Source organism: Xenopus tropicalis, chromosome 4 (assembly GCF_000004195.4).
Source record: "Xenopus tropicalis strain Nigerian chromosome 4, UCB_Xtro_10.0, whole genome shotgun sequence".
Taxonomy (NCBI): Eukaryota; Metazoa; Chordata; class Amphibia; order Anura; family Pipidae; genus Xenopus; species Xenopus tropicalis.
In genome coordinates this window covers 86,803,847-86,829,450 of record NC_030680.2, presented here as the reverse complement: position 1 = coordinate 86,829,450, position 25,604 = coordinate 86,803,847, and the positions used below count along the sequence as shown (strand labels likewise).

The following is a 25,604-nucleotide window of genomic DNA, read 5'->3' as shown; positions in this document are numbered from 1 at the left end:
CTCGTAAGCGGCGGGCGAAACTTTCAGACTTAGCATGATTTTGGAAGCCTCCCATAGGACTCAATGGCACCCTGCAGCTCCAACCTGGCCCAAGAAAAGTCTCCCATAGGGCTCAATGGCACTCTGCAGCTCCAACCTGGCCCAAGGAAAGTCTCCCATAGGGCTCAATGGCACTCTGCAGCTCCAACCTGGCCCAAGGAAAGTCTCCCATAGGGCTCAATGGCACTCTGCAGCTCCAACCTGGCCCAAGGAAAGTCTCCCATAGGGCTCAATGGCACTCTGCAGCTCCAACCTGGCCCAAGGAAAGTCTCCCATAGGACTCAATGGCACTCTGCAGCTCCAACCTGGCCCAAGGAAAGTCTCCCATAGGGCTCAATGGCACTCTGCAGCTCCAACCTGGCCCAAGGAAAGTCTCCCATAGGGCTCAATGGCACTCTGCAGCTCCAACCTGGCCCAAGGAAAGTCTCCCATAGGGCTCAATGGCACTCTGCAGCTCCAACCTGGCCCAAGGAAAGTCTCCCATAGGGCTCAATGGCACTCTGCAGCTCCAACCCGGCCCAAGGAAAGTCTCCCATAGGGCTCAATGGCGCACTTTCGTACTCGGCGCGAAGGCTACGAAAAAGTCGCGACTTTTAGCGCAAGTAGTAACGCTACGAAAAAATCGCCAGATTTTGCGCAACATTCGGAATGGCAACGAAAAAGTCGCGACAATTTTCCGAAAAATTGCCAAATACCGATCATTGCGAAAAAAACCCAATCGGACGCATTCGGCCCGTTCGTGAGTAAGTAAATGTGCCCCTAAGTGATCCTTTGCACCCTCAAACCACTGCCTGTGGTTTCCTGGGCTACAGGGGAAGCCAATGAAACACTAGCAAAGAGCTCAGGGGCAACAATACATTTTCCGTGGCCCCTAGCAGGTGCCCTTCCAAAACTGAAAAACTTGCTCAAGGTGGGACAAATATCCATGCAGCTTTTGCCTATTTGGGATTTTGTTGGAAGTTGTAGTTTATAGACAACTTAAAAGGTAGAGCCCATTGAAAGTGTTGATTACCTCTGCTGTGCTCTTTGGCCCAAAGCTACACAGCCCATGTTCTGTACTTACCCCAGCTATACAAGTGTGAAAATGTCAAGCAAGGGTCAAAGCCTACAGGCAGTCATGCCCGCGCCCGCCATACACCTACAATCCCGTGTGTCACGCACGTACAGCGTTCCGGCCAAAGTCAGTATGAGCACCCAGTAACCAGAGCCCTCTGACAGCTGTAACTATACCCACAAACAAGCGCGCCTCACTCTGACGACGCACATGTGACACACAGTACAGTGCCCGAGCGCACTCAACGTGAACGCGCAAACGCGCGCCTGCCTTCTACACCAGAGACTATGACGTAGCGTTGGGCGGGGACTACGCGTCCTGTCCTGGAGCGGACTTTTCCAAATGTCTAATAACTATGGCAGGGAAACGACGAAGAAGCGCGATATATGTGCAAAACGTATATAAATTAACCTATTGTATGCTCTTCTATAGGCAGCTCAAGTGAAAGGTTTACCATTTTAAAGGTTTACTTCCCCTTCACAGGCCTGGAAAACGAGGAGGGAACGTAGCTCCTAAGGGTCGTCCCTTAACTCCGCCCCTCCAATCATGGCCGAGGAAGCAGCGGATGTTGATATTGACATAGAGGGAGATATAAATGAATCCGGCAAAAGGTGAGAAATGTTAAAAGATGTCATGTGATTGTGAAATGCTCTCTTTATTTCTCATAAACCATAGCCATGCATGCCATCGAAGGGAGATTATTCTATATTTTTAATGCATCATACAGTCCATGGTAGTCCTGCACTGTGCCTCTTGTAGGGAGACGTTGCCATGTGTGAATGTTGTCGGGAAGGTATTTGTAGTGTAAGCACAAGGAACAGACTTTGATTTTATATTAGAAACGTGATGTCTCCTGGATCCACGTTTTATAACCAATTCTAATGGCAACTAATTGTGTTAAGCTGGCCTGACTGTTCAGCTTTTGGGGAAAATAGTTAAAATGCCTTGAGTGTCATGTATTTTACTATTGTTACTATTTTTCTGATTGTTCCAGTGGAGCTGTCTGGTCAGCTTTGCTTGGAAGTGTGGTGCCATGGGATGAATACCATGTTCTAGCAGTGTTGGTTCTGGGTGTTTTGGTTCCCTAGGAAAAGAAGGCATAGTGCTTCCCTCAGGTGGTATTCATTCATGTATGTGTAGTTTTTTAAGATGTGTGTTCTGATCCTCTTATATTTCTGGTCTAGTCTCATTTCTTCTGTTTTAGTTAACTTTTTTCAACATTAATTATATTTTCCCTCTCTGTCTCCATTTTTCGTCTCAGCTTTTCATTGCCTCTTCTGCCTTTTCTACTCAACTTCCTCAGTCTAAGCCACCTTTCTTCTCCATTTCCAGTGTGCCATTTTCATATTTATAAGTGTGCCTTTCCTTCCTCTTGTAAGTTACCATGTAATTTTAAATTCATGTTCCACTCTTATCATTTCCCCCTTTCCCCATGTGCATATCTCTTCTCTTATTACCCTCTCCATAACTGCCCTCTGTGCCTATTACTTTTCTCTCTCTATTTCCCACGTTCCATATTTTTCTATTTCTTTATTCTCCCGCCATATGCAAGTCTATTTTTCTCCTTCCCCATGTCACATGGTGAAATATCCCATGACAATTATGGAATTGGGAAGTGGGTCTAAAGTAAGTAGTGGACATGACATGCAAATGATTTATGTAATACTGTCACTATTCCTTTAAAATATGTTATATATTCTATATATTAATTTTATTAATATATATCCTGCACTCATCTCCAAACATTCTGTTGAGGTGCACTGCCAATTAAAAATGCATATGTTTGGTAAGAAACAACACTCTCTTTATATATAATGTATTATATTTAAATCAACAAAATGTCTCTATTTCACATAACACTTGTGTCCAGCGTTTCGGTCCATATTGGGACCTTTATCAAGGGTAACAAATAGTGACTTGTGCAAATCTAATACCCATTAATTTTGTATATATATTACAGTATTTATGACAGCCTCAGTACTGGATTTGCTCCTGAGCACTACATTGAATCAGAGTGGAAAAATGAAGGCCTTAATGTAAGTCATTTTTTCATAAGTTATTTTTGTAGCTTCCCCCTGCTTATTGATCTAAAAAAATGATATTAATGCTATTAGAAAATAGTACCTTGTACAGGGCCTATGATCCTACAATGGTCAACTGTAAATTTTGGTAATGACCATAACAGCCGTATTAATTTTGGGCATAGATTAATTCTTGCCTAGGTACCTGTTTCAGTTTGTTACTATTGTTATTTTTATTATATATAATTTCATAGTAGTTTGTTTGTTTTCTAAGCCATGGACATTGGACAGTTCAATCAGTGAAGAAAACAGAGAAGCAATTAAGAAAATGCTGCTTGAGGAACAGTATCCTTTCGTATATTCATATTTTGAAAAGTAGTTTTTTGTGTCAGTACAAACAAACAATGACTGTGTGTAGTCTAGTTTGCTGTTCCAATGGCAGTTTGCTTGCCTATCACCTGGAAAAATAGAATCACAGTACCATCAATTTGTTTTTAACCCTGCTTCTCAGGCAAAATCACACCAAGCCTCACCACCATAGCATCCTGGAACAGAATATGACTGAGAGCAATATAGTCATATCCTTGTCTTAACCTGTCCACATTCATCCATTTAACATTACTTTTGAAGACACCACCATAGATCTAGTTTTCCTAGTGTCAGTTTAGATTCCCATCCTTACCTTCTCAGCCTACATTGAATTCAATACCAGGAAATGTTGTACATTGTATGTTAAAATTTGCAGAAATAAGTCCCTACCTGTGTATTTCTTTTGATATGTTGGAGAGGATAAGAGCCTCTTATCCTCTCCAACATATTAGTTGGCTTCCAGATTCTCATCTCCTCCCACTGCAGTCTACTTCCACTTTGTGCTGCATTATCTCACCTGCATTTAAACCTCTCTCCTCCAACTCCTATTACTTAAAGGTGGCCATACACGTTCAGATTTTAGTCTTTTTCCAACGAATGTTCAGATATTGATCTTACGTTTAAATGCAACAATCTAGAACTAACATTCAGATTGAAATTGTAGGATAAAGTCCTAAAAATCAGAGAATGTTCTGAACATAACACACAGTCATAAGAAATTGTACAGAAATGCATTGTAGGTCACCTAAGGATATCATCAGATACACAATAAATGCATAGATTTTTATTATTATCCGACTAAAATTTTCCAATCTGCGTGATCGACTAAACGACCGATAGCCATGGCACACAAATTATCGAGACGATAATTCGGAGTCTTGTAAAGCACTGCGTACAATTGTGGTGATATAAAAAGAAATACATTATAATTAATTAACCTCCTTATAAATTACTCAGATATTATCTATCTAACAAGCCACTAGCAGGGAAGTTTTGGTCAGATTCTAAAGAAGGAGAAAAATGCTGCATCAAAAGGTATGAAATAATATTATTTTGATATACATTATTTTTCAAATAAAATAAATAAATAACTTAACTAAACAATACTTAAAAGTTATTTTAAAAAAAAAAAGGTTTTGTACTGGGTTTCATTCATCTTCTTAAAAGACTATGAAGCATAATGCGTTATGGTTTTCACAGGCTCAGCTACATGTATACTACAGTCTGTTTCTACTGTGGGGTTCCCAAACTGGCCAAACTGACTTAGGACCCTGCTTGAGCATGTGCAGTTGAAGCTGATTTCCTGATAGCCCCAACTGCACATGCTTAAGCAGGGTCCGTGTCAGTGGCGATACCCGAAGCTTCTACGATTGAACAGAAGATGGCGCCCAGTTACACAGCTGCTCTGCATTTTGAGGTTTGGGTTTGGGACAGGGGCAGTTTTTTAAAGTTACAGAGTATGCGATAAGGGAGAGGTGAGGGGGGGGGGGTTGAGGCAGACCAGTTAAGGGGGCTTTTATAACGGGGGGGGGGTGTTGTTCTCCTAAGGTCATGAGACTTTAAAGAACTGGACAACAAAAGGTTAAACTTTTTTCATGATAAAATTTATTTTTGATTTTTGCTTAAATGTATTAACTAGGGTTCAGATTCAGTTTTCTACTTGTTCCAATACAAACATTTTAGATTTGGTACATTCTTAGCTAAAGCAAAGAAGTGGAGAGAGAAGAGTAGTTTAAAGTTTGAGTGATTGCACAACATTTGCCCAGGTGCAGCAAGCTATAGGAATCAATAAGATGCGCTGAATCCACTATTTTAAGATCTGGCCGAATCCTTTGCAAAAGATTTGGCCAAAAACAAACTGAATCTGAATTCTATTTTGCATATGCAAATAAGGACAAAGAAGGGTTAAAGACAACTATGTGCATAGCGCGCAGCGAAAAATTTTCAACCTCCATGTTTATGTAACAAAAAAAAATCATGTGATTTTAAGGATTCTGAATTGATTCGGCCGAATCTTGGCTGAAACCCAAACTGAATTCTGGATTCGGTGCATCCCTAGTTGTTATAGGTGACTAGACCTGTAGCAAACTTTGCTCCTGTTGTTACATAAACCCTGAAAAGTCCTAAAGAGGTAGCTTCTAGTTTGGGTTCAGCAACAAACTGTTCTCACAGCTTAGTAGTAGGTCACTGTACTATATGCAATGAAAACACAGATAGACTGTTTTGGTTGTATAAAAAGTGTATGCTAGGGGGCTGATTTACTTACCCACGAACGGGTCGAAATGAGTCCGATTGCGTTTTTTTCGTAGTGATCGGTATTTTGCGATTTTTTTCGTATGTTTTGCGATTTTTTCGGATTCTTTACGAATTTTTCGTTACCAATACGATTTTTGCGTAAAAACGCGAGTTTTTCGTATCCATTACGAAAGTTGCGTAAAAGTTGCGCATTTTTCGTAGCGTTAAAACTTACGCGAAAAGTTGCGCATTTTTCGCGTAAGTTTTAACGCTACGAAAAATGCGCAACTTTTTACGCAACTTTCGTAATGGATACGAAAAACTCGCGTTTTTACGCAAAAATCGTATTGGTAACGAAAAATTCGTAAAGAATCCGAAAAAATCGCAAAACATACGAAAAAGTCGCAAAATGTTCGTTTTCAAGTCGGAACTTTTCCAATTCGGGTCGGATTCGTGGGTTAGTAAATCAGCCCCTAGAAGTGACGTTTGTGTAATACTCTTAGCTCCTTTATTAACAGTTGGTTGTAATAGTATGACTTATGTGAATTTTATGATTTTTCTTTTTTTTTTTTTTTAATTCCCAGTAGTCCCCAGAAGAAAATACCTAGAGTAATGTAAGTAATTTTGTGCAGAGCATTGCCACTATGTATTTGGAAACCCATTACATCTTTCTGTATCTGAGAGAAGTATGGTAGATGTGGTCTTCTTGGATTTGTCAAAGCTTTTATTATGGTGCCACATAGAACTTTACTTTTTAAGCTAAGGTCTGTTGGCATTAGTAATGTTGTTTGTACTTGTATAGAAAACCAACTTAAGTATAGTGTACAGAGGGTGGTTGCCAAGGCAACATTCCCATTAAATGTATATGTGTTTGCTGATAACACAAAGCTATGCAAGCCAGTTACTTTATGCAGGATGTGGCATGTAGGCAGATTTTGGCAAATTAGTAGACTAGTCAGGTACGTGGCAGACAAGATTCACTGTTGATAAATGTAAGGTTATGCATTATAAATACAAAAATATGCAAGTTACTAATACCCTAAGTGGGATTAAGTTACACACATCCTTGATGAAGCAGGACCTTGGGGTGAAAAATAATGTTAGCTGTAGCAATTGATGCCTGTCATTAGCAGCAAAGGCCAGCAAGGTATTGTTCTGTATGAGAAGGAGTATAGATTGACAGATTGTCTCCAAACCGTAAAAATTATGTTAATGAAATTAGGGAAAGTCCAACAAAGTTCAAAAATAAAAAATTATTGGAGAACTTTGTATAAAGTTACGAAAAAAGCTTTAGCTCCTAGTTGTTGCTCTGTGCTGCAACCAAATCCAAAAAGTAGGAGAAAAAAGCTTTAGCAGATTTACTGCAAACCATTTATTGTGTTACCACTACCCAATGCAATTGATTTTTCTCCTCATTTGCACCTCTAAAGAAAACCTAGTTTTCTTCATTTGTTATTGCTTCTGCTTGGGGAGGTTTGTTTTATAGACTTTGTGCAAGCCTAGGTGGTATCACTGATACCACAACAATGAATAATCTTGCAAGGCTACCATATAATATTTTGTATCCAGAAAAGAAAAATAAAAAATAGAATTCGAAACTAAACGATTGCAGAAATATTAGTGACCTTATCTAAAACGTTATATAGATATACATAGATATATTTATTTTATTTTCTTTCTCTTAAGGGTACGAACCCCTGCTAAAACCAGCTGTAGCCCAGTGAAATGGACTACAGAAGAAAAAAAACTCTTTGAGCAGGGGCTGGTAAGAACTGTTACAATTTGCAACCCAGTCAGTAATACAGCATGTTTGTTTTATTGGTTCATAACTGCATTGATATAACATACTTATGTAGCATAAACAATTATCAAACTTTAGGTTTTGGTGAGATTGAAGCTTGACAGATGTGTCTCTAAGGAATGCTATATACTACCTATGCACAGGAGTTGGAGACCTTAGTGGATTAATAGGTAGGAAGGTATGGCATGCAGGCAAATTATTATAGTAAAAAAAATACAGTTCTGCAGTCTGCTTACTCAGTGGCAATGCTTCAACATAAAACATTTTAGCAACAAAACCATTGTCTGAATTAGTCAATTAATACTCACCTACCTCTGGCAGGCTGTTTTTAATCCGAGATCTAATGATGACTGCAGTTTTGCCACTATAATGTTGGATTGCTTCTTTGTCTAATATACACATTCTATTGTAATAGTTTGTTAATACACCTGCCACTAATTCATTATCTATTATTACTCATGCAAGACCATCAGATGAGTAATAAAAACTTTTTCTTTTCCCCTTAAAGGCTACTTTTGGCAGAAGATGGACAAGTATTGCAAAGCTGATTGGGAGTCGAACTGTATTACAAGTAAAAAGCTATGCAAGGCACTACTTTAAAAATAAGGTTTGTTTGATATTTGAATTATATTGTCCCCTAAATAATGTTACCAGATACTTTAAACTCAGAAACCCTGTATAGCAATCAGGTTCTGGAAATATTTATTTATTTTTTAAAAATGTTTTAAATCACTGTAAATGATTCACAATCAATATACATTTGATCCTTTTTTAAGCTTGCTTTGTGTTTTATACAGTGTAAGCTGGAGGGTTTTGTCAAAGAGGAGGCAAAGATTGGCACTGAAAGTCTTCAGATACTTGATTTTCAGGACCATGAAAATGAACCTGAAATAACAGATGAAAAGCCAACCTTACGTGGACGAGCCGACCCAAACCTAAATGCTATCAAGATTGAAAAGCTGTCTGATGATGAAGAGATAGACATAACGGATGAGTTGGATGAACCACTTCGTAATAATCCAGATCTTGTTAAAGTCATAACTGATACAACAGATGCAAATAAAGAGAACAAGCTAGAGACAGACATTGTACAACAAAAAAGTAATATCACAATAGAAATTTTGCAGACTGATATTCCCAAACATGTGCTGCAACAAAGCGACATTGAATGCTTGGATTCTGTACATTCATTAACTTGTATACCCTCCCCAAAATGGATGTTGTATCCACAGCAATGCGAAGATGATGATTATGATCATTCAGATGAACAGCATTGTTTCCAAGAGAAATGCCTCTCTCCTCATGCAGAACATCTAACTGATCATCCAGATGAACAGCATTGTTTCCAAGAGAAATGCCTCTCTTCTCATGCAGAACATCTAACTGTATTATGCGAGAATGAAAATGATTCTCAAGACGAAGATGATGAGATAAAGCCACCAGACCAAGATATAGAAATTGACAGAAATTTAATTTTAGATGAAGAAAAACAAGCAATCCCAGAGTTTTTTGAAGGTAGACAAGCAAAAACTCCAGATCGTTACCTGAGGATCCGTAATTATATTTTGGATCAATGGTAGGGTCATGGACAATGTTTGGGCATGTTATCTCTTGTCATAAATTGTTAGTTTTAGTATTTTCAGCATTGTGAATTGTACGCATATTTAAAAATTTACTTTTTTTACTTATTTTTTTTTTTTTTCTTAAGGTTTGGCAACCGTAAAAGTTGCTACGTGTAAAATGACATTTGTTAATAATCTTTGTATAAGATTGTTTAACTAGTTTAGCAAGCTAACAGTTAAATATGTATTTTTCTATATTTATACAAGACTCTTCTTTCCAGTCACCTGAGTAGGCTACCACAATGTGATCCAGGAGAATATATAAGTCAAACTGTATCATCACAGACTAAAAGCTGTTGGTAATGTCAACAATAGCGAAATTATTATGCAGCCAAAGTGTTACTGTACTACAGCATTATGAGTAAACTGCTTTTTAAAACCTATAATCTTTCCATATCTATAAATCATCAGTACAAAAAAACTCTAACTTATTATAGATATGGGACCTATTACCCAGAATGCTTGGGACCTAGGATTTTCCGGATAAGGGATCTTTCCGTAATTTGGACCTCCGTACTAAAAAATCCTTTAAATAATGAATAAACCCAATAGGGTTGTTTAGCCTCCAATAAGGATTAATTATATCTTAGTTGGGATCAAGTACAAGGTTCTGTTTTATTATTATAGAGGAAAAGGAAATCATTTTAAAAAAAATTAGAATTTGCTTATAATGGAGTCTATGGGAGACGGTCATTTCATAATTTGGAACTTTCTGGATAACGGGTTTCCGGATAACGGATCCCATACCTGTACTATCTGTTTCAATTGAATGTTTAGTATGATGTGAAAGCTAAGCTCCTAGCTTTTTGGTGTGCATGCCCAGAGTACTGAGTTTATTTATTTATGTATGTAATCAATTACCAAATGTGATTAACATAAGTTTGAGTAAATAATTTCATCACACAAATTCAGATTTTATATTGAAAATAGCAATAATGGCACCTGTACTAGTGTTAGACCTCAAGACATGTTAAGGTAGACAATGGTGAAAAACTGAATGAAAACATATGCAAAGATTTGTTCTGTATTCAGTTATAAAAAAAATATATTTATTAATGCATTTTTTTGGCTTTTGTTTAGGGAAAATTGTAAACCCAAATATTTGAATAAGACCTCCGTTCGTCCTGGTTTAAAAAACTGTGGTGATGTGAACTGTATTGGACGCATACACACTTACTTGGAATTAATTGGTGCAATTAACTTTGGCTGTGGTGAGTTATTACTTCTATAGAAAAAAAGTTAATAGCTGGCTTAGTTCACCCAGTAAAATGTTAATTTTTTTTTTTTTTTTTTTTATATTTTCAGAGCAAGCTATCTACAACAGACCTCGCCCAGTAGATAAAACAAAGGGCAAAGAAGGAAAAGACACTTTGGAGGCATACAAATTAGCACACCGACTGCAATCTATGGTAAGGAATGTGGTCGTATTGTGGAGCGATCAGGATAAAGGGTTTCTGAATAATAGATCCATACTAACATATTACAGAGAGAAAGATTTTGCAATAGCCAGTAACTTTCAAAAGTATGTTAAGATATTTTTACATGAAAGCACTAAATTTTTTTTCAATATGACATTGTTTACGATTTGCCCCACACATTGATTTGGCCAAAAAAACTATAGGGATCAGCTGTCATTCAGATTCATAAAATCATATGAATAATAGTAGGTTTTTAATTGTGATATAGTGGCAGTAATTTACAGCAGTACAGGAATGTAGTAATTATGACATATTTTTCTAACTAACTAATTTTGTGTTTGAAAAAAAAAATTCCAATGAAGATTGTTATTCAGTAAAATTAATGAATTGTTTACAAAAAAAAGTAACTCATATTGCAGCTACCCTAGAAACTGTTGGATTGTGTACCACACAGTTACAAACATGCTCAGCTATACAAAACCCAAGAAATTTTAGCTTTTTTGTTTTGTCCATGACAAGTAGTGTACTCCCCGATGTGAACCAGAGCAATATGTGTCAGGTGTAAATTGGGATTGCTGCATAATTTCTATTCATTCTGTTTCTATTAAGCCATACAGATTTATATTATTATTATTATATAAGTTGAGAGGGTTTTTAGGAAAGTAAAATAAAGTCTGCTTTATTACAAGTTCAGATTCTAAATTGGCATCCCACTTAATTTTTCCATAGTTTCTCCCTGCTCAAGGTTTATTTGCCACATTTTACTTCTTTTCCTTTATCTTTCTCCAGAGAATATTGGAGAATAGAGAAAATGGAGAGGATTTCATGTATTTTCACACAAAATCGATGAAGATTAAAGAATGTTTTACAGTTTTCATTGAGAACAAATACATATTTCGTTCTTTGCTGACAGCAGAGCAAAAGGACTTAGGTCTGGTAATTGTATTTTGCAAGCTTGGGCTGCATTCTGCTGCAGGATGACAGTGAAAACACTGTGTTCTTTGACTCTTAAAAACAATTTAGGAACAAGGATTAACACATAAAATCCCTGTTTGCTTTGCAAAATGAATAAATTGCCATACCTGGTCTGTCGGTGCTTATGTAATTTTAAATTGGGTTTCTTCTTTGTCTAAGCGCACTAGAAAGAGGCGTGTCAGAGACCCCTGGGGAAACTGGTGTGATGCAAAAGATCTTGAGGGACAGACATATGAGGTGAGGTTTAATAGTCTCTTTATCATTTAGGGTAGCAACTTAATATCATTTTTGAAGGTCTTTGTCAGTAATAATCACCTGTTTTTTATTTCACTATTGAAGATGGGATGAGTTTTTTCATGACTACAAATCATAATCAGTCATAAAGGTCAATGCAAATTCACTAAGAGTTGCCAATGTGTTAGGTGCATCCTCCCATTAAATCACTGTCATCCCTATCAACATCCCAGGAATCATCTGTTCTTTCCTGAATAGTGCACTGTATAGTACTTTGAATTTGTACTCTGCTGTGCATGCAAGCTGTCTTGGACAGTGAAGAGCATCACGTTGACATCAGTAGAAATAGTTGTGTGGTGCTCAAGGCATAGTACCCAGGGCCGGTGAACTTCTCAGTAAATGGGAGCATTTAAAGTAAGTGATTATATTCAATGGGGGTGGGGGGCGCCAACACATTGGCACCATTCAGCATATTTGAGTTGGCTTTATCTACTGTAGTTGGGCTGAAGTATGGATGTGTACCGGTGTATAACAGTAGTCAGTCTGACATCTTCTAGACTGCTTATTTTATTTTGTAGAGACATTAACAGTAAATGTGTAATGTATATGTATAATAAGTGTTAGAGGACTTCTGGTTTAACATTCTGTTTATACAGGTAGATTAAATAGTAAAATTGTATATTAAGACTTATGAGTGTGCCCTTTAGTGGATCATATTTGGTTTTGCGTAGCAGCCATTGAGCTACCAAATGTCTGAATGTTTCTGTGTATGTGTGTTTGTTACATATACCCTTTCATATTCCTACATATAAAGTCATCTTTTGTTTTAGGTATAACCCCCTTTTAATTACATTTCCATATCTCAGTGGCAAGAATACTAAATATATTTTTTTTAATTTGCAATGCTTGCCTTTTGAACTTCTTCATTTTAGGCATCTATTTGTACATGTCTATAACCAACTAGGTATATAAAGGCAAGGCATACATGTGCTGTGCAGTTATTATCAAGTTGATAAAAACATACGTTTGTCTGATAGCATCTCTCAGCCGAAGAATTAGCTAGGAGACATGAGGAGAAAATCAAATCTTATAAATATTCCAAAGGAACAAGACAAGTCAAGAGGTATGTACGTTATTATTTAAGTATAAGTATACAGTGGTGTGAAAAACTATTTGCCCCCTTCCTGATTTCTTATTCTTTTGCATGTTTGTCACACTTAAATGTTTCTGCTCATCAAAAACCGTTAACTATTAGTCAAAGATAACATAATTGAACACAAAATGCAGTTTTTAAATGAGGGTTTTTATTATTTAGGGAGAAAAAAAATCCAAACCTACATGGCCCTGTGTGAAAAAGTAATTGCCCCCTGAACCTAATAACTGGTTGGGCCACCCTTAGCAGCAATAACTGCAATCAAGCGTTTGCGATAACTTGCAACGAGTCTTTTACAGCACTCTGGAGGAATTTTGGCCCACTCATCTTTGCAGAATTGTTGTAATTCAGCTTTATTTGAGGGTTTTCTAGCATGAACCGCCTTTTTAAGGTCATGCCACAACATCTCAATAGGATTCAGGTCAGGACTTTGACTAGGCCACTCCAAAGTCTTCATTTTGTTTTTCTTCAGCCATTCAGAGGTGGATTTGCTGGTTTGTTTTGGGTCATTGTCCTGCTGCAGCACCCAAGATCGCTTCAGCTTGAGTTGACGAACAGATGGCCGGACATTCTCCTTCAGGATTTTTTGGTAGACAGTAGAATTCATGGTTCCATCTATCACAGCAAGCCTTCCAGGTCCTGAAGCAGCAAAACAACCCCAGACCATCACACTACTGCCACCATATTTTACTGTTGGTATGATGTTCTTTTTCTGAAATGCTGTGTTACTTTTACGCCAGATGTAACGGGACACGCACCTTCCAAAAAGTTCAACTTTTGTCTCATCGGTCCACAAGATATTTTCCCAAAAGTCTTGGCAATCATTGAGATGTTTTTTAGCAAAATTGAGACGAGCCATAATGTTCTTTTTGCTTAAAAGTGGTTTGCGCCTTGGAAATCTGCCATGCAGGCCGTTTTTGCCCAGTCTCTTTCTTATAGTGGAGTCGTGAACACTGACCTTAATTGAGGCAAGTGAGGCCTGCAGTTCTTTAGATGTTGTCCTGGGGTCTTTTGTGGCCTCTCGGATGAGTTGTCTCTGCGCTCTTGGGGTAATTTTGGTCGGCCGGCCACTCCTGGGAAGGTTCACCACTGTTCCATGTTTTTGCCATTTGTGGATAATGGCTCTCACTGTGGTTCGCTGGAGTCCCAAAGCTTTAGAAATGGCTTTATAACCTTTACCAGACTGATAGATCTCAATTACTTTTGTTCTCATTTGTTCCTGAATTTCTTTGGATCTTGGCATGATGTCTAGCTTTTGAGGTGCTTTTGGTCTACTTCTCTGTGTCAGGTAGCTCCTATTTAAGTGATTTCTTGATTGAAACAGGTGTGGCAGTAATCAGGCCTGGGGGTGACTACAGAAATTGATATTGAAATTGAAAATTGAAATTGATAAACCACAGTTAAGTTATTTTTTAACAAGGGGGGCAATCACTTTTTCACACAGGGCCATGTAGATTTGGAGTTTTTTTTCTCCCTTAATAACGTAAACCTTCATTTAAAAACTGCATTTTGTGTTCAATTATGTTATCTTTGACTAATAGTTAAATGTGTTTGATGATCAGAAACATTTTGTGTGACAAACATGCAAAAGAATAAGAAATCAGGAAGGGGGCAAATAGTTTTTCACACCACTGTATATGTGTTAGGAGAAGCATTGACTAATGAACAATTGAATTAATGGGACAGTTTATGTTTGTATGTGTGTATTATGGTATGGCACATTCATGTATTCTCCACTGATGCATTCAGGTTGAATCAGTAAGAAATGGCCAGTTACTGCATACGTAATATAAAAATAGCTAACAACTTGGTAAATATAAACTGTATGCGCATTAAACATTATGGAATCCTGTTCACCCCATGTTGTAAGAAGTATTGTTTCTTTGAGGGCTGGAAATATGGGTAGGCAGAAACAGCTTCTGCCTTTGGCTCTTGAGTACTAGAAGTGCAGTTTTGTGGGTCTGCCCTGCCTCTTTTCTTTTCCAGTCTCTGTTTCACCTTATAGGAAAATATTCTTTGCTGCAGCAGCACTCTGTACTTATTACCATCGAAATAATCCCTTGCTTGATTTTTATACTGGATGTGCTTTATTGGCTGCATATCTAGTATCTGAATCTGTCTCTCTCTATACATTATTATAGATATTTATATAGTGACACTTCTGTATATGGTAGGGGCTGAAGTACAGAAAAAGGCCCATCAGATAGAAAGAGTAAAGCAGTTGCAATGGTTTTTCTGGGGTGCCCAAATACCTATTTCTGGCACTGGATTCTTAGCTCAGTTAACATACGGTTGTATGCTATTGTTCATTATTATTTTTTTTTATTTGTGTTTTTTTTATTATTTTGTTTACTAGCTCATTTGATCCTTTCCAGTTGATCCCCTGCTCTACATTCAGTGAAGAGAAAAAGGTAGAAATTAATATATTTGTCAGAGATAAAAATGATATTCCCAAAAGCAGTTTGCCCAAAAGAAAGATTAATTTTCTCTTTCACATAAAAAGGCATTGTTTTAACAAAATAATCTTTTGTTTAGGCGCCATTTCAAGTGAAAGTAACATGTGAAGCTATGCTAATATTAGACCTGGTAAGGTATCTGACCTTAGTTTTTTTCTTATACATAATAGATCTATATAAATGTATACTGATTTGTTTTGTTGTGTCTTTTATTAAAAGCATGCACATGTCTCCATGGCTGAGGTGATTGGCTTATTAGGTGGAAGGTATACAGAATCTGAAAGTGTTGTAGAAGTAAGTTTCTCTTTTATGTGCAAGCATAAATCTTTCATTAATTTTAACTTATCTTAAATAAATAAAATTGTATTAATTGTATAAATTGTATGCTAGGCGTTATGATGAAATCTGTTGGGTGTGTTCCTTATAACATACCTTGTTAAAATAGTTATTAATTGATAGCTGTGGTTTATCAGAATCACCTTGAGGCCGATTTCTATGTATATTGTTGGAATTCTGCTGTCTATGGCATGCTGCCGTATTGATAGGGGATTATGAACTCCTGTGTTTTTCAGCACTTGGTGGTGTTCAGTATACAGGAAACAGCAAGTGTTTTTTCCATGTTCCTAGCCAGTATTAAATGGCAGGTCCTTGATACAAGGTTCAACACATTCTTCATACAGATCTGTGCAGCAGAGCCATGCAATAGTCTCAGCACCGGACTGCAGTGTGAGATGGACCCTGTCTCACAGACACAAGCATCAGAGGCACTGGCGTCCAGAGGATACAGTGTAATCGGATGGTACCATTCACATCCTGCTTTCGATCCAAATCCCTCTATTCGAGATATTGACACACAGGCAAAATACCAGGTATAGCGGATTAGACCTCATTTTTTTTTTTTATCTACTGGCTATTCATAGGGTTAAATAGCTTTTGTTTGTTTCACGTGTTGCTACATGGTCAGCCAGTTTGAACAATTATTGATCAAACTGGTCGTTTATAACTTTCTTAAATAATTGGTTTGGGTCATCAAACTGTGATTGGTATGAGCAATTTGATGCATTTTGTTGCTTATTGATTAAGCTCTACAGCAAATTGCTCTCCTTAAAAAAAGAAATAATGCCTGGTCTGCTTCAGTGGATGCAGATTTAATTATATAAATGTAACAACCCCTTTGTAATGCATCATTTGTATGGTGATGTATATGTTTAATCTTTTTGTTGCAGAATTATTTTTCTCGTGGTGGAGCAAAATTCTTGGGAATGATAATAAGTCCTTACAATCAAAGAAATCCTCATCCCCAGTCCCAGGTGTCTTGCCTGATTATAAGTGATGAGCTGAGCAAAGATGGGTCTTACAGTAAGTATTGCTATTTATCTGCTGCAGATCTAGAAATAATCCAACATTGCATGCAGAAATATAATGTAAAACCCTGCACATTACTATTTAAGTATTTATTGCCAATAAGCTTTCCCAAAAGAAGCAGTGTACAAACTGAACAGCACAGGTCCAATCTTAACAACATATTCGCTTTACTCTTTATTCTCCTGGCCACTCCTCTTTACATATAATAATCTATACTTCCCTCCATTTCCCCCTAATTTTCCTCATATAAAAATAGAGAATGACCATGGGATTGCCATACAAGGCCAAATGGTTAGTTTAGCAGAAGGGCCTAATGACAGCATTTTTCCTAGTATCCTGGAGGGCTAGTCCAACGCTGTTAGTGACCCAAGAATTAGAATTATTAGTCACATTATTTTTGTTGCTACTTTCAACTCTGACAACATTTTAACAAGATTAAAGGGGATCAGTTTTTTTTGATCCTATCCAATAGACTAAAAATCCCTGATTTGACAGCATCCAGCAGGAATAAATGTTTTATAATGACACACTTACCTTTGCATTACATGTATGTCTATCGTTTAATTGAATTATATATGCTTTTTAAGTGCCATGGGCTTAGATTCAGGGCAACATTCTCAGTTTGTATTTAAAAAAATAAATACATAAAAATGTTTACTCTATTTTCTTTATTTTAGCTCCAAACCCAGAGCAAAGATGTGCCGAGTAGTGCCGGACATTTGACACAAACACATTGTTGCATATGTGTTTGTTGCTAAACTGTTTGTTGTCATAAACTGTTGCTGTTAGCTCAGTGATAAAGGTTGCTGAATTCTCAGCATATAGTTCCATGTAGTGTATAGACTCCCCACTGCAGAATGTAAGTGACTCTTTCAGCAAACTGTGCATTTACAAGGCAATATTTAAGGATGTGGCCACATTGGAGCAGTGTGTGTGTAAGGCACCATATCTTTCTCTCTTGCCTTTAGTAAGCAAACCTGGTGCTATTTGAGTGCTGCTTTCAGTACAAAGCTACTACAACTCACTGGTCTGTCTTCCCTCCCTTAGCTACAGCTTTGGATTAGACTCCATGCAAAGCATGAGAACATTGGATTTTTTTATAGTATTTTCCCATGGGTAAAAATCGTGCTGCTTTTTAATCTTTTGCATTAATCAGTTATACATGTATTTATTTACTTGCCAAGTATTATTTTGTTGACTAAACTGAGGAAGGCAGGACTGCATAGCCTAGGGCTGGTGAAAAAAAAAGGTACAATTCTTCTTATTATTCTGCTTACTGATGGGTGCGGATTACCCCTCATGTTTTCTATGGTTATTGGTATGTTTCTAAAATTGTCACTTCTCCCCGCCTACCCACTTTTAGCCACTACCCTCATGTGTTCATTTTAGGTATGTTACCTATTAGAGGTACCAGCACATTTTCTATGGGGGTGAGTTCACAAAGCAGGTGCAGTTTTTCTCTGCTGGTGTAAACCTTAAACCCAAATCAGAGGTTAGCTCTAATTAGTCTAGTGCAGTAAGACCAACTAATGCAGAATCTGATATGTTGCTAAAGACTACAGCTGTAAAAAGTACTGTAACACCTTGGGGGGAATTCACAAAAGTGGAGGTAGCCCTTTTTTGGAGTAAAAGTGGTGGAAAAACTGGTGGAAAATCCTTTCTCCACATTCACAAACAGAAATCCGCCTGAATTCTGACTCAACCGCCACTTTTCTGTTTTTGGTGAAAGAAAGATAGATTACAGACACTTTTGTGAATTTGTCTTTTAAATGACATTTACACCACATTTTAACGTAATTTTCCCCCACCATTTTCAAAATGGCGTAAAGCTCAGTGTAACTCTCTGTCAGATCAGTTCTAACCTCTGCTGTTTTGCTTTGTTTCACCCAGTCTCCATTTCACACCTCTGGTAGGAGCCCCATTGGGGGATCATGAACATGTTAACAGGGATTAGCAGACTCATTGTTAGGGGACAAGTCTCTGTCTAACCCTAGAATATTAGGTGCAAAAAGCCTCACTGACATTTTATAAACAAGTAAAACACTGATAAAACAATTGATATGTTATGTATACAAACGTTTTTTACCTCGCATTTGCATTATTATGCTAGTTTTAGCTTAATGAATGAGGCAATAATAACATTTTGACTCACACAAACTGGGATATTGGGGTACAAGGTTTGACTGACCCCCAACAGGGCATTGGATAAAAACCCGGTGGGCCCTAGTCCTGTTGGGCCCCTTTTTGCCGGGCATGTTGGCGTGTGGGCCGGATTGCTGTTGACCAGTAATCAGTAGGAACTAGAGAAGGTAGTGTGAGGGCAGAGTAGTGCAGGGGGTGGGCCCTTGATTCACTTTTCCCCACGAAGAACGTATTTAGACCCTTTCATCTCTTTGCAGAAATGTAGAAAACATTAGAAAGCCCGGCTTGTCCTAAAAAAGTGATGTATAGTTTCCCTAGGCAAACTAAAATGACCCTTCAGGAAATGCCCCTAAAGTGAAATGACAAAATGAAATGCAAAATGCTGGTAAAATCCTTATTCCGAGGCTCGTGTAGATGTGGGTCCGGGTTTGATGGCACGCTGACAGATTTACTAAGAGCTAAAGACATATTCATACAAAAAATTGTTGGTAAAATGACAAAATCTGAAAACTGTCTCTTTAAAAGACAAATTCACAAGTGGAGATAGGGGTTTGGGAAAATTTTACAAATCTATCTCTATCACTTTTATTTTGTCTCAATATCACCACTTTTGTGAATTGCCCCCCTTGTGTTTTTCCCAAGTGCCTTTTTTAAATTCTGCATTTTAAACAATCCATGCTCATAACACCTGATTATGAGCATGTATCTATTCTATATAATATGGGTATGGGATCCTTTTCTGTTTTCCATAGAGACCACATTAATCAAATAATTTAAATGTTTTAAATGTATTATTTCCTTTTTTCCTTGTACAGGTATAGGACCCATTATCCAAAATGCTCGGGACCAAGGGTATTCCGGATAAGGGGTCTTTCCGTAATTTGGATCTCCATACCTTAAGTCTACTAAAAAATCAATAAACATTAATTAAACCCAATAGGATTGTTTTGCATCTAATAAGGATTAATGATATCTTAGTTGGGATCAAGTACAAGGTGCTGTTTTATTACTACAGAGAAAAAGGAAATCAGTTTTAAAAATCTGAATTATTTGATTAAAATGGAGTCTATGGGAGATAGGCTTTCCGTAATTCGGAGCTTTCTGGATAATGGGTTTCCGTATAAGGGATCCCATACCTGTAGTAATAAAGCAGAATCTTGTACTTGATGGTAATTAAGCTGCATGAATCCATATTGGAGGCAAAACAATCCTATTGTGTTTAATTCATGTCTACATTATTTTTAGCAGACATAATATGGAGATCCAAATTAAGGATATATTCCTTATCTGGAAAACCAAGTATTCTGTATAATACATCCTATACTTGGAATTGTAGGGATGACTGCACTTGTATTTTTCAGATGTATATTTTCTGTCTGTTAGGAATACCTTACAAGTTTGATGTTGAATACATGCAAGGAGAACTACAGTGGGAGCTGGTTTTTGAAAAGACAAGATGGATAATAGAGAAGTACAAATCATCTCACAGGTATTCGACAACTAAAGTACAATTTATAAGAATTCTATCATGGAAAAACATGGGTTTTTTTTTGTTGAATGCAGAATCCAGCATCAATATCCAATTTTCAAAACAGCAAACAGATTTTTCAGTATTTAATTTTGAAATTTGACGAGGGGCTAGACATGCTCTTACTTTCCCGGGTGCCCATAGTTTGTGCATTGATAAACTTCAGTCTCTCTTTACTGCTGTGCTACAAGTTGGAGTGATACAACCCCTCTCCCCCCAAACAGCCGATCAGCAGAACAATGGGAAGGTAGCAAAATAGCAGCTCCCACATGGGAGTAGGAGAAACAATAGGTTACCTGAAAGCAGTTCTAATGTGTAACACTGGCTCCTCCTGAAAGCTCAGACTCAGGCACAATGCACTGAGATGGCACCTACACACCAGTGTTCAAGAATAACATTTAAAATGAATTATTTTACACCATAAAAATCATGACAGTCCCTTTAATCATTTTATTTTAGTGATTAGAACGTATTTTCTATGGGAGTTTTTATTGTATCTCTGTGCACCCATGGGCAATAGGGATGCATTGAATCCAGGATTTGGTTTGTGATTCTGCAAAAGTTTTACAAGTTTTATATTGGGCTGAATCCTTAGTGCTAAACCACATTTAGGCTAATGCCACACAAGGCGTAGGGTGGATATTTTCGGCAAGCGTAAAAGCGCTTGCTGAAAATTCCGCCCTATGCCTCCTATAGGTGCCTGCACCCGATTGAATGAGATACGCTTGGGTGCAGGCACATGTAGCAGGAAAACGCAAGATAATGCAAAGTCTTGCGTTTTCATGCGTATATCAGCTACATGTGCCTGCACCCGAGTGTATTCCATTCATTTGGGTGCAGGCACATGTAGGTGTAGGGCAGAATTCTCAGCAAGTGCTTTTCCGCCCTACGCCTCGTGTGGCATTAGCCTAAGACTCTAAACCAATGTAACATTAAAGCAATTAAAGGTTACATTTTTATATGATGTATTTTTTTTTTAACTAAATTATAGGTTTAAGGCATTCCTAATAGAAAATAATTGTTTCAGGACCTTAAGTTGCAGATTAATCCTCTGCTGTTCTCTTTCTCCCAATATGCCTACAGTCTCAGTTTTACGATGAATATTGATTAAAAGTACCTTTCACCCTTCGCTCTGCCTGAGGTGAAGAGTTCTGAATACCATATCAGGGACAATCAGGCTAGCTGTATTCAAAGACAGGGTTTACAAAACTCTGCTTTCAGAATTATTAACTGTTTCTCTCTTTCTGAGCAGTAGTGTTTCAATGAATAAAAGATTCCGTCATGACAGTGAGCTGACATGTTTACAGAAGGTAAGCAATGTACAATTTAAAGAGATGTATAACGTATTTTATTTCCTAATTTGTAGCCAAAACTATGTTGCACAACTAAAATATACTTAGTTCTATTTGTTGCTTTCTATTTAACTCAAGCAACAAAACTCTGTACTGTAAAGCACAGTGTCTCTAGCAGCTGCCTTATTTCACTTTGCTTTTTCCCTGCACATTTACAAATCTGCAGAACTGTACAGTAGCATGTCTTCAGATTTGTATTAGAAAACCACTTTTAATTTCTGTTAGAGGATCTTGTTACCTTACTCAAAATGTTCTTCTAAGCACCATATTTTTAGTGTTTTCTGGGTTATCGGCAGTTTTAGACTGCTTATACCAGGCCTTTGGCACAACATCTCTCATTCAACTACCATAATTGACAATGGGAACACTGCATAGTTAGCTGACACTTTGACTTTGAGAATTAGAGCTGTTATGTCACAAGCCTGGTCACAAGTACATTGGCAACACAGTGACACAATGGTTAGTGCTACTGCCTTGGGGTCCTATGTCAGATTCCATCAAGGAAACTTGAGCAGTTTGTATGTTTCCCTTAGGTCTGTGTGGGTTTTCTCCAGGCACTCTGGTTTCAGCCTAAACTCCAAAAACAACTTGGTTAATTGACCATAGGGTGCCTGAATAGAATATGAACATAGGATTGTAAATCTTATTGAGCAGGGACTAATGTGAATGGTGTATAATCTCTGTAGACCATTGCATAGTATGTCTGTGCTATATAAATGAATATGAATAATAATAATAATAATAATTACATTTACATTTTTAGAGACATTTTATTTTTAAAAATACAATTAAAACTGCTTATTCTGATCTGCAATCTATAACAGCTAATTCAGTCTATCACAGGTCTATATATGTTCTCCTGACTGGGTCTAAAGGCTGTATACGGTGACCACATTAGGTCTGTTTTACAAACTTGAAAATAACAAACTATTTGTCAGGACCAATTAAAGATTAAACAAGCATATCATTTAGAACACTGACTTTAATAAACTGCGAAGACTGAGAGAGACAGACTAACATTTCTCTTTTTAAAGAGATTAAACTAGTTTACAGGAATATCTTTAATTTACTAAAGTCTGAACTGGAAAAGTCACAAACCTTTAAAGTTTCAAAGCAATAGAAGGATCCTCCAGGGAAGGGACATCTGCCATTGATGTCTACATGATTTCAGCAAATTTTAGCTGGTGAATTTTTGGATGGATAGCCGTTTTTACACATATTAAATCTAAAAAAAAATTCTAATACTTTTAGTGCTTTTCAGGGGGCTGCACTGTGCAACTCTTGGGTATACTTAGAATGCTAGTGGGCAACAGAAAACAATTCCTTTGGCTGAAGTGCTTTAGTACAGGTATGGGATCACTTATCCAGAAATTCGTTATCCAGAAAGCTCCGAATTACAGAAAGCCCATCTCCTATAGACTCCATTTTAATCAAATAATTCAGAATTTTAAAACTGATTTCCTTTTTCTCTGTAGTAATAAAACAGTACCTTGTAACTGATCCCAGTTAAGATATAAATAATCCTTATTGAATTCAAAGCAATCCTATTGGGTTTAATTAATGTTTTATTGATTTTTTAAGTAGATCCAAACTACGGAAAGACCCCTTATCCGGAATACCCTTGGTCCCAAATATTATGGATAATGGGTCCTACACCTATACTTGGTTTTAAGCCACATGTGGGTATTGCCTGTACACATCTGCTATATCACTCCATGGTGGCTGGCATTTTAGGCATTTTTCTCATGTCAAAAGTCTATTGAGTTAAATTCCTTATTACCTATCCGATACATTATTTTAATAAGGTAAAATGCAGCATCTGCTGTCAGCTAGCAGAGGGTATCCAGAGCCTGTTTCTAAGGTTCAACCCTTTGTGCTACATCTCTACATCTGTTCCCATGTCAGTGTGATGCAACTCACATACCTGTTGGTCAGCATTGTAATATCTCTATCAAATAACTGGCATATTAAAGTATAAATGAATTCTGCAATCTAATATGCCTAATGCAGGCAGCAAGTCTAACAATATGTATTCTTTCTCCTTTGCCACAGCTTTTGATATGTATGAAGAAAACTTTAGGGAATACAACCTGTCCTCTTTTAACAGAAGAATTACTACTACATCGTATAGAGGAATTCTTTCTAACCAGTTACAACACCAGCAGAAAAAGCAATTATGAGACTGAAGAACATGATCCGTATAAACAAAATGTTGATACCATAGTAGCAAGGGACAGTTTCCAAGACTATTCAAAGGAACCAAATGGACACCAATCTCTTTAGAGTCTCTTCCAATTCAAGATTGCTAATGTATTGGTAAACACAGTACTTTGGATTTACACACACACAAAAATTGCTGAATAATAGAAAAAAAGGTCCAAGATGTTCTTCTAGGGATGCTGTCATGTTTATTTCTACTTTATCCTTGAATATACAAATTTGTTTAACAAATGTGGAAATAGTAGCAAAAGCTATTTCCCAGAGTTTCCCTAATTTTGACTTATAGGGGTTTCAGCCACTCAGTATCAATAGTAAATCAGCCCCACTTCTGTGATTCCACGGCCAGTCTGACAGACTTTGCACTTCATTTTAAATTTGTGCTATTAAAAGGTTTTAGCATGTTCTTTTTTGTCAAGGCATTGTGTTACGTGGCAGTGTTTGGGGTTTTTATAGTGTAATGAGTAAGTTTTTGCTATATGGATGACAAGTAGGCCTGGATAAGCTGTGGGAGATGTTTGTGTTTAATTAAATTAGCATTTATACACATAATTCTCTGCTATTTTCAAGGGATAACACTGCCTTTTTGCACAAAAGAATGGTGCAACAACCCCATTTCCTCTGCATATACAGCAAGCCCAGCCTGGAAGTTCATATGGCTTTACCACTGAGCTGTGTTTTGAAAGAAACCGGAGACATTAACAGGAAAAAAAGAGGGAGAAAAAAAAAAAAACAATTGTGAAAAAATAAATATGAATTTAAGTAAATGCCCCCCTAAGTCTGAGATTGGGATGCCTGGAAAAGTTTAAAAATATAGGGCATATAGAACACTGGCCTGGGGAATTTTTATATACTGGGGGCTCCCAATCCCTAAATCAGTTTAGGAGACAAAGAAGTGTAAATCCTTTTGGTAGAAATCATGAGACACTTATGGTCACAGACCATGCAAGTAAGTAGGGAAGCTGTAGAGGGGCCAGAAAAGCAGTTGGAGATTTGAAGAGCTGACAGACATCAGGCAAAAGAGCACTCTGCTCTGCATTAAGGGCCCTGGCACACGAGGGAAATAAGTTGTCGGCGACAAATCTCCCTTGTTGTGGGCGACTAATCTCCCCGATATGACATCCCACCGGCGAAAATGTAAATCGCAGATGGGATGGCATACACGGCAGCGCGATCGCCGAAGTTGCCTCTCGAGGCAAATTCGGCGATTTCCGCAAATCGCAGCGCCGTGTATGCCATCCCACCAGGAGATTTGTCACTGGCAACTAATCTCCCTCTGTGTGCCAGAGCCCTAAGGCTAAACAGACTGATTCCATAATAAATAATAATGATGATAAACAGGCTGATCCTAAACACTCTGCTCAGTTGACACACAGGGAGCTCACATTTCTGTTGTTCCAGTTGTTTATGCAAAATGCACTAATGATAAAAACAACAGGAAAAGAAAAGGAGCTGAATCTCTGAACAAGAACATCTACAGTAGGCTGCACTGGAACAGATGTAGGGCCCCTGTATGTCAGGCAGTTTGGATTCATGTGGCTTGGTGGCACATGAGAAGTAGAAAACAATAAAAGAGGAGCTCTTCATTCTTTTTGAGTATTATTGTGACTGGGCAAGAGACCA

The 25,604-nt window shown here is 37.5% G+C and overlaps 2 protein-coding genes across 12 annotated transcripts in view; one reads left to right on the top strand and one right to left on the bottom strand.

The window, feature by feature from the left end:
* oma1 (OMA1 zinc metallopeptidase) overlaps positions 1–1,332 on the bottom strand; it is a 55,557-nt gene extending 54,225 nt beyond the window's left edge. For all 4 annotated transcript variants that reach the window (XM_031900906.1, XM_004913950.4, XM_031900908.1 and 1 more), the window contains exon 1: positions 1,103–1,332. The gene's annotated coding sequence lies outside the window, so the exon portion shown is untranslated. The remainder of the gene's footprint in view (positions 1–1,102) is intronic.
* Positions 1,306–24,528, top strand: mysm1 (Myb like, SWIRM and MPN domains 1). Of its 8 annotated transcripts, XM_012961556.3 has the most exons (21): positions 1,399–1,490; positions 1,577–1,704; positions 3,054–3,129; positions 3,389–3,459; positions 4,441–4,518; positions 6,303–6,332; positions 7,405–7,483; positions 8,028–8,126; positions 8,317–9,095; positions 10,222–10,352; positions 10,447–10,550; positions 11,694–11,771; positions 12,806–12,891; positions 15,278–15,332; positions 15,457–15,507; positions 15,597–15,671; positions 16,058–16,246; positions 16,604–16,736; positions 20,268–20,373; positions 21,665–21,722; positions 23,817–24,399. In XM_012961556.3, exons 2-21 carry the CDS (start codon positions 1,640–1,642, stop codon positions 24,045–24,047), a joined length of 2,574 nt encoding a protein of 857 aa, XP_012817010.2. In that variant the 5' UTR covers positions 1,399–1,490; positions 1,577–1,639; the 3' UTR covers positions 24,048–24,399. The 8 variants fall into 8 exon arrangements, with proteins under 8 accessions (XP_031756763.1, XP_012817010.2, XP_012817011.2 ...); XM_031900903.1 differs by having other exon boundaries at positions 1,306–1,704; positions 23,817–24,528; XM_012961555.3 differs by lacking the exons at positions 1,399–1,490; positions 1,577–1,704 and adding an exon at positions 1,745–1,897 and having other exon boundaries at positions 6,306–6,332; positions 23,817–24,528.
* Positions 24,529–25,604: the final 1,076 nt, after the last annotated feature.